We start from the raw sequence: 9,088 nt of genomic DNA, 5'->3' as shown, positions 1-9,088 counted from the left end.
AGAATTACTGCCAGATTCAAGAGGACTGTAGGTGGAATTATATTATGCTTTGTGAGTCGAAATAGCATTTTCCCAGCTGTATAATAAATGGTGTTTTTGGCACTTAGTTTGCTATTGCATCACCCATGCTGCGCCAACATGTACGTGTGTATTGCGTGCATGCTCAGTAGACTGGCTAGGCAGCTACGTACCTCTGGCGTAATTCCCAGGAAAAAGGAAAAGAATGAGAAGGAAGAAGAGGGACTGCCCACGCTTTAACACAGTAGTCTAGTTATTACAGTACTCACCCAGGAAACAGGAGAGCCAGGTTTTGGGCCCCACTCACCCAGAGGAAGTTGAGCCTGCATTTCTCTCTGACTTTCCAGCATGATGCTCTAGCCATACCACAGGCTAGGTATCATCTACTCTGCTTCCCAGCACTCCTTTGAAGCTGAGCCACTGCACCTTGCATTTAATAGTCATTGGATACAATGGATAGAAAGCAAAGGGAGTATCTGCCCTACTAGAAGCAGCACTCCAGGCTAGCACCCAGGGTCCCCTCCTGTCCAGGGGGCAGCGTCCATCTGACCTAGAGTCACACACTAGGCCCTTTAACTGATTCTGAAGCTATGTGACAGATGTTAAGTGCGTGACCTGAGGTAGCAGGGGAGGGGAAGAAGGCAGGGGGCTACATTTGCATTTCAAAGTAAAACCTAAGGGGTGAGACCAGAACACCTGAGGCAAGAGACAGACGCTGAACTCTGAACTGGTGAGAGACACAAGACATGGGATACTTGAGGGACCCAAGGAGGTGCAGATCCCTATAAAAACCCAGGCAAAGATGAGGTCTGTGGGAACCCCACCTCATCATCCGAGACCTGCGGATCCCCCAGAGCAGGGAAGATGCCATGACTTACCTGACAGGGGAGATACCACGATGATGGTTTTTGCCCAGATGGTTTTATTTACCTGGCAGGAGAGATCCCCTTCTTCTTGGCCTTGACTCAGTGTAGTTAGAGGGTGAAGATCTGACCCCTGCAAGTCTATAATGCCTCCAATGTGAGGATCTTGACTACACAATTTATGCTGATGGGGAATTGCTCTCAAGCTTCCCTTCTAGCTTGCTCCTTCAGCCTTTTGGCTGTGGGGCATATGAACTTCAAGGTTTCCGAGCTTGGGGCTTGTATCTAGGATGCTGTAGCCGGCCTGTGGCCACGAGGCAGCTGTGACATCCTTTAGTGGCCGTGAGGACCCTACCTGGCTCAGGCTGAGTTTCAGCCCCCTTCTGATTGCACACCTGCCATGCTTTGCTCTTATTGAAGGTTATAAAAGGGAGGCTGCCTGTGGTTTCTGTGAACCTGAGCCTGTCATTCACCACTGGGCCTCTCCTGGGTCACCTCAGGGACAGTTGTTCCCCCAGGCTAGCAGGCCCTCTCAGTCTGTTTGTACCTCTGCCGGGCACCTGGCACCTTAAAGGCTCCTTGCATGGCTCCATACCTCCCCTATACCATGCCCCAAGCTTTGAGGGTGTTTTCTTTCTATGATGTCATTTAATTATATTCAGCCCCCCTGGGCTCCTGGACCTCTGGTTCCACACACCGCCCCTTCCCTGGGCTGCCAGATCCCTGGTTTGACTTGCAGCCCTTTCCCGGGCTCAGAGACCTTCTGTGGGTTCAACATAAAACAAAAGCCATTTGCCTGTAAAACCCTGATTTCCTCTGACCAGGAGACTTACTTCTGCTCCCAGGTCTGCAGGGTTGTTCATATCAACACCAGCCCCTTTGGGTGCGCTTCTGCCTGAAGCTCCTCACTTTGTGGCTGCCAAGGAGAGACTGCCTGACCAGCTCAGGCTCTGGGCTTTTATAGCTCCAACCTGCGTCACAGAGGGCTCAGGCGAGTCTTTCATTAGCTCCTTCTGCCACATGCAAGCAGCCTCACAGACTGCCAGCTCCCTTAAAGGATCAGGCACACCCCAATGCCCTGCCATGGATTTGGGAGTACTTGAAGCCCCAGGCTGAAGAGCCTGGGAGGAAGGATACTTGTCAATGGTAGCATCGCAGAGACTTGAACGATTCAACTCTGCCCACTCAATAGAATTCAGAATTGATTTGGCCCAGAAAGATTTTATGAATACCTGGCTACAAGGAGACACCCTCTCCTTAGGATTATGCAAGATCGATGCAAGGTTTTCTGTTGTTTTTTTAGTTTATGCTGCATTTTAAGTTAGGCCAAGTTGTGCATGCTGTCAGTGTCTTACTGGGCTGTCTCAGAAAAACTCCACTTAAGCTTCTTGTTTTTTGTTGCATACCTGAAACTGCAGTGCCCAATAAACGCTCTCTTCAGAGAACAGACTATTCTTGTTCAAGCATGTATGAATTCAGTGCCACTACTGAAAGTCTAATATTAAGTTTGGTAACAGTGTCCACATTACAGTCAGGTCGTAATACTATTACCCCTGCAAGGGCCGAAGAGGTCACTTATATGGCTGAAAAACTGCCATTTAGACACACAAATGGTAATGGATCTCTCTATCCATGATGCTTATTTATCTTTCCCCCTATTAGAGGACCTCTTAAACCCAGCAGCCTGAAAGCTATTAAGCTTCTCCAGTAGATCAGCACATCACAGGGGATGTTGTTAAGTGGCTGTTACAGTCAAGCCCTGCAGACATTATTTTGATGGGCACATATTTCCCCCCCTCCCCACGTTTACAAGAAGTTTTATGAAAGCAGTTATCTCGGAGGCACAGAGGACAATGAGCCCTGTCCCAAACCAGCAGGTATGTTAGCTAGAGAATGCATTTCTTGTTCTTTATTTTTTTTTTTTAAAAAAGGTGACATATTACAAAAAGAATGCTAGCCTGCTACACAAACATACCCGTCTAGAGTAAAGTCTTTTGCTAACAAAGAGAATTAAGTGGGGATTAGATTAGGATTCTGATCCTAAAGTTCTCAGAAAGATTCTTCTTTTACTTGGGATCTCTAGATTTTCCATAAGATTATTTCAAAAGCTGAACAAAATTTAAAATATCACCCTACCTGCTGTCACAAGGTTTTGGGTACTGGAAAAGTAAGTCCCTCTGCTAGAGCTCCCCTTACCCAGTATAAGCGCAATGTTAAGACCGCCATGAATTATTGTTTGCTGTGTGAGAACACAAGGCAGAATCACTATTGTTACAACTGTAAAAGCTTCTGAAGGGAGGGAGGGGGAGAAAGGCTGTCAAGTTAAGCCTCAAATTTAACAAAGCCTGCACCTTATTCATTAACAGACTCTGACTAGTCTCCCCAATCCTAAGAAGTCCAACTACCTCACCCTTCAAAGCATGGGATACTTCAATACTGTTGATGCTACATTTCGGCGGAGACCCAAAAAGTTATCCTAAACATTGAGTGGATTTGCAGTAGCGCCTTAGCCTTCTGTTCCACCTGGTTCTTGTGTAATTAAAGATTGCCTTCATGTTAGAAGGGAGGCAGGGCAGAGATGTAACCATGCATCGTACCACATCATGCGTAAACATGATTTAGCAGGTGCGAGTTTTAGGACAAAGTTTAACAAGGAACATTTTACCCACTTGCCCCATAAATAACCCAATGCATTTTAGTTTGTGGGTAAGCCGAATTGTAGATATTCCCCACACTCCCCCTTCAATCCTTAAAAAAAAGGAGTCATGCTTCAAATTTTAGAGGAGGTAAATTCTGGGCCCAAGCTACCTGGCTAGTACCCCTTTGAACGGCTTTCTGTTTTGCAGCAATACAGGACTGCCAACAAGCTAGACCTGCCACAAGCAGGGTGCAGCTAACCCGATGGGTAAGCCTTCAGAATCTTCACGTCATCTACAGGTCGATCCTGAGCATTCGTCTCTACCATGCCAACTCTGTTCACTATCCCGATACCTTGGCAAACGCGGCCGAAGATTGTGTGTTTCCCATCAAGCCACTGAGTTGGTGCTAAGGTGATAAAGAACTGACTGCCGTTTGTATCTGGGCCAGCGTTAGCCATGGCAAGAATTCCTGCACCTTTAAAAGAAAGAAAGAGTTAGTAACTGGTCCTTAGGACTCAAGCAAGAATCACCACAGGGTAAAGGGACCTCAAGAGGTTATCTAGTCCAATTCTCTCTGCTAAAGTAAACAAGAAACACACTCTGTTCCTGAGCCAATTGCTTCTGGTAATAACCCAGGATCCAGATATATTATTCAGTTACCAGGGTCAAGCAGGAGTAAGCACAGCAAGCAGTTTCCTGCAGTAACTTTATTAAGAAAATCCTATTGCATTTAATCCTCGGTAATTCTGATGAAGCAAGTCTGCTGTACTAAGAGGTTCTGAGAAGGACTAAGAGTCTATTGTAACTGCTGCATAAGACAATGGAAGGCAGCACAGGAGAGCTCATGCTTGAATTCTTTATGAGGGGAAAAATTTGCAGAGACAGCAGCCCACAAGGAGCAGCAGCATTTTGAAAGATAGGATTAGGAATCAAAAGGACTTTGGCCGCTGGCAGATGTTAGTTTAGACATGCAGTGGGATCAGAGGAATTTTATACAGAATCCCCAAAATTGTGTATCCTGCCATGCCAGACATTCAAGAGCTGGCATAGCAGGGCATGCAGTTTTTGGGATGTGGGATAGATCTCAGGTGTTACAGCTCTCTCAGAGCTCTAAAGCAGTGTTAGGCAGCCCAGCATCAGGGAACCAGTCCTTCATGCTGGGATACAAACTACAGCTTTAAAACTTGCCAGCACATGGGGAGCCCAGGACTGGGACCCACTCCCTGTGCATTAGAACTAGGGATACACCAAAAGAGATTTTTTTGGGCCAACACCAAGAGCTGATTTTTAAATTGGCTATTAAAAAAAAAACAAAACAAAAAACCCCCCAAAAAAACAAAAACAGCTGATACTGCTCCGATTGCAGAAATGCAGTCAGGCAGCTTGAAGAGCAGCGTGGGGCTGGCAAGTCTGTTGTGGGGGAAGGGGTGAAGGCAGCTAGAGGCCCTTGCAGGGAGGGGAGGGAGTGGGGCTGGGGCAGGCACTGTAGCCAAAGCAGGGTGCAGAACAGAGCTGCAAGCAGCTCGTCAGGCAGGGATCGGCACAGTGGGCAGCTCCCGCTGCTGCAACCACCCCAGGAGGGTATGAGGGGCCTGCGCCCCAGATCTGCACACAGATTGAGGGCAGGCTGCCGCTGCAGGCTGCAGTGAGGGCAACGAGCTCTTCCTGGTGGGGGGGTTGGGCTGGGCTGGGCTGGGCTCAAGGCAGGTGGTGGCATTGGGAGGAGGGTTGCAGGGGCTGCAACCACCCCAAAATTCACCATAGCCCCCCCAACCTCTTTCTTCCCAGTGCCGCTGCCCACCCTGAGTGCAGATCAGCCCAACCCCTGGCCAGGAAAAGCGCAGTGCCACCCCGGTCTCCAGCAGCAGCCTACCCTTGCCCAATGCACAGATCTGGGGGCACCCCCACCATCCTGGGTGTGCACAGCAGTAGGAGCCACCCCCCATGCCCCCTGGGGGTGCTGCTTGCAGCTCCATCCCACGCTTTGCCCCGGCTGTGCAGTGCCTATCCAGCCCCACTCCTTCCTTCACCACTGGAGCCTCAATCACAGACTTACCAGCCTGACCTGGCTGCACTCCACACTGCTGGGCTCTGCTCCTGGCCACCCATGTGCTGCGCTGCAGCTGTGCACGTGCACAGGGCATTTATCAGTGATATTAAATAATCCACATCAGCCAAAAAATCCCCAAAGCCAATACTCTCAATTTCCTTCACATTGGTCCCATATTAGATCAGGACTGATTATATCGGTGCACCTCTAGTTAGAACCTTAAAAAGAGGTGCGCATACAGCCAAGCTTCAGAGATGGCTCCCTGACACTGGGCTCCCTGTGAACTGGGAAGCTCAAATGGACTTGCAGACAACCTGGAACTAGGAGCAGCTCCTGAGCTGGGCCCACATGTTGCGTGTTAAAAGTCTGCATCATGCTTTAATTTGAACATTTCTGCGGCATGGATTTTTTGTGCTATTTTTCATTGGACCAACTGTACAGTTGTGGCTGGTGTGCCATTTTTATTGCAGGATACAGGTTAAGTGTATGGCATGTTATCATTTAATATGCAACCGAAACAGTAATTGCACAATAAGTGTAATGCGTGTCAGGGGTACTTGATAACTTGGAGAAAGGGTCCAAGATTATTGAACTTCATTCAATAAGGACAAGTCCAAAGAGCTTACACTTGGGTCAGAACAATTCAATGCAAGCACTGGGGAATGACGGACTTGGCTACTACAGAAAAGGACTTGGGGATTATAATGGACAACAAGCTGAATGCCTTAGTGTGCTACTGTAGGGGAAAAAAAGCCAATGGCATACTGGGCTATATGAACGGGAATGCGGCATGCATGTTATGCAAAGCACCTCTTCTACTCTGTTCAGCACTGTTGAGAGCCCACCTGGAATATCATGTCCAGACTGGAGCACCATGCTTCAAAAAAGGAAGCATACAAATTGGAGAAGCCAGCAAAAGCAACAAAAGAGTGTGATCAGAGTCTAGAAGACATGACATAAAAGAAAAGGTTGGAAGAACTGGGAAGTCTAAAAGGGGAAGATTTGAGAACAGTTTTTCAATACAAAAAGAGATGGCAACTGAATCTGTGTCCACAATGGACCAGAAGAGTAATCGTCTTAAAATGCAGCAAGGGAAATTTAGATAGAAAGTTCTTCATAATATCCAAACTATGACAATGGTTAAATACTGGAACAGAATATATAGACAGGTTGTATGAGCTCCATTAGCAGAAGTTTAAATTGAGATTAGGCAGCCATTTGTCCAGGATAGTTTAGAGACAGATGCAGGGGGTTGGACTAGGCCCCCCAAAATCCCCTTTAGCCTGTTTTTGCTGCAATTCTGTGAATTATCTTGCACACTGAAGTGCACGAACACTTTAGCTACACTACACACATTATTCATCAGTGCACTCCTAATTCAGTTCAACGCATTGTTAGCACGCACAGCCAGCTTTTACCATAATTCGTGTAACATCTGCAAGTTCAAGGGCTAAATGAAAATTTGCCTCCTTGATATTTTCCGTAAACAAGATTTGCAGTTTTAAAGAGGCGATAGAAGGCCTTAGAAGGGGCTATTTAGCAAAGAAACAGGAAATCTGAAGTACTACCTTTGCAGGTTTAGGACACCATTCTTTTAAAACAAGGGAAGAGTAAGCCCATCCTATTGCTGTTCACTAGTTATCTGTATAGCAAGCCTGTCACAGCTGTTAATTGCTCAGCTTTCTACAACAGCCACCTTTAAGACTAATAAAGTTAGAGTCTGCAGCCTTCACTCCATCCAGACTCCCACCAGAGTCAGTGGGAGATCGGTGTATGAACTTGAGCCCTAAAATGATTCTGTGCCAAACCCCATATTAAGAAAACCCAACCCCCACACACCAAAGCGCATGATGTATATGCCACTTGATGGATTTACCCGTGAATTTCAGTTCTGGATGGAGTTCATCTTCAAACTGTTTCCCATAGATGGAGGCACCCCCTCTACCTATGCAGCAGAAAGAAAAGCGGACAGGATATAAGCAAGTCTACAGTATTTTCAAGGGCATCATCCATTACACAATTGCTAGCAGACAGCTGAGAAAAAAAAAGCAATGTTTTCCCAATGATAAATTGCTAGAACTCTGCTGGTCGTGTGCAGTGCTCAGAAACAGGGACTTGAAAATACAGCTTCAGCTGGCAGCAAGGGCAAAGGGCCTGCCTGGGAATCCCCCCACAGCAAAGGCTAATTGGGGGTGGGTGTTATGCACCGATCAGATCCTGCCACCTGTCTGCAGGGAGACTCCTTGCCCTTCCCTTGGTGTAACCAGCCATAGCAGGGGCTGACAGGAGGTCACCAATCCTCCTGCCCACCCCATCAGCCCCTGCTTCTATTTGGAGGACTTCCCTTCACTCTTGCCACTTAGGCGAGGTGGTTCACATACTTCCTGTGGGCAGGGCTCAATTCAGCTTGCTGTCCCCTGGCTCTGCAGGGATTGGGGCCGCTTCCAGGCTAGGGGCAGATCTGCTCGTTGTCCCCTGTCTCCACTCCAGCCCTGCCTCTGTTGCTGTCCAGCAGCAATGGGGACGGGGCTGCGTGAAAGCTGCCCCAGGTGCAAAGGGCTGAGGAGGGAGTTTCTACTGCCTGGTCACCCCTTGCTGCTACTGCAGCCCTGTCCCCAGGCCCTCTGCTACCAGCCCCCCGGGAACTCCCAGACCCGGCCCATAGTTAGTGGGAGTGGGACGGGAACAACCCACCCTGAGGGCTACAGAAAGCCAGCAACCCTCCCTCCCTCCCAGGGAGATGGGAGCAGGGCACTGTGACAGGGTTGGCAGGGACCTGGCACAACCACCACAACATCCGACACTTTTTCGGGATCAGCCACTGAGTGTGCATTGGGGTACAGCTGCACTGTGCAAAGGGTTTTTTTAAGTGCGCTTTGGAGCTGTCAAGTGAATCACAAGGGCCACGTGGCAGTGCTGGAGGGGGACTTTACAGAGAGTCCATTCTCCAAACAGAGCCTTTATTTTGTTTTATTTATATACATACACACATTATTTATCATTTTATTTGCAAAAAAATAAAGGCTCTGTTCAGAGAACTGACACTTTTTTTTGAGCATTCACGAATTCGGGGCCCCTGCCTGAAGTCTACCGTTGAGCCTGGCTGGAACAGGAGGCCAGGGCTCCCTACCCGCTGCCAAGAGGGGCATCCTGCGGTGACCTGGGGGCAAACCCGCTCTTCTGGGGGCGGATCAGTCCTTCCCCCCCCCCGAGGAGCAAGCTGCAGCACCTCTGGCGGACGCTCCCCGCACACATCCCGCCCCGGGCCTCACCCGTGCCCGTGGGGTCGCCGCCCTGGATCATGAAGTCCTTGATGATGCGGTGGAACTTGGTGCCGTTGTAGTAGCCCCGGCGCGACAGCTCCGCGAAGTTCTTGCAGGTCTTGGGCGCGTGCTTCCAGTAGAGCTCCAGCACCAGCGAGCCCATGCTGCGGGGAGACGGGGCAGCCGCTAGCACCTCGCCCCGGGGGCGCCGGCGGCATCTCCCGCTGCCCCCGCCCCCCGGCCCCCCCAGAGCCC

General features: G+C 49.1%; 1 protein-coding gene across 2 annotated transcripts in view; it reads right to left on the bottom strand.

Annotated features, from left to right (window-relative positions):
• Nucleotides 1-2,775: 2,775 nt before the first annotated feature.
• PPIL1 (peptidylprolyl isomerase like 1) overlaps nucleotides 2,776-9,088 on the bottom strand; it is an 11,383-nt gene continuing 5,070 nt past the window's right edge. For both annotated transcript variants that reach the window (XM_019513848.1, XM_019513847.1), the window contains exons 2-4: nucleotides 8,843-8,997; nucleotides 7,447-7,515; nucleotides 2,776-3,995 (exon numbers count right to left, since the gene is read on the bottom strand). In XM_019513848.1, the coding sequence (XP_019369393.1) occupies nucleotides 3,775-3,995; nucleotides 7,447-7,515; nucleotides 8,843-8,996 (444 nt within the window). In that variant the 5' untranslated portion in view covers nucleotide 8,997 and the 3' untranslated portion in view covers nucleotides 2,776-3,774. The remainder of the gene's footprint in view (nucleotides 3,996-7,446; nucleotides 7,516-8,842; nucleotides 8,998-9,088) is intronic.

This window comes from Gavialis gangeticus, unplaced genomic scaffold (assembly GCF_001723915.1).
Source record: "Gavialis gangeticus isolate Ggan-Ray unplaced genomic scaffold, GavGan_comp1, whole genome shotgun sequence".
Lineage (NCBI taxonomy): Eukaryota > Metazoa > Chordata > Crocodylia > Gavialidae > Gavialis > Gavialis gangeticus.
The sequence above is the reverse complement of the archived record's forward strand: the minus strand, read 5'-3'. Positions and strand labels throughout refer to the sequence as shown.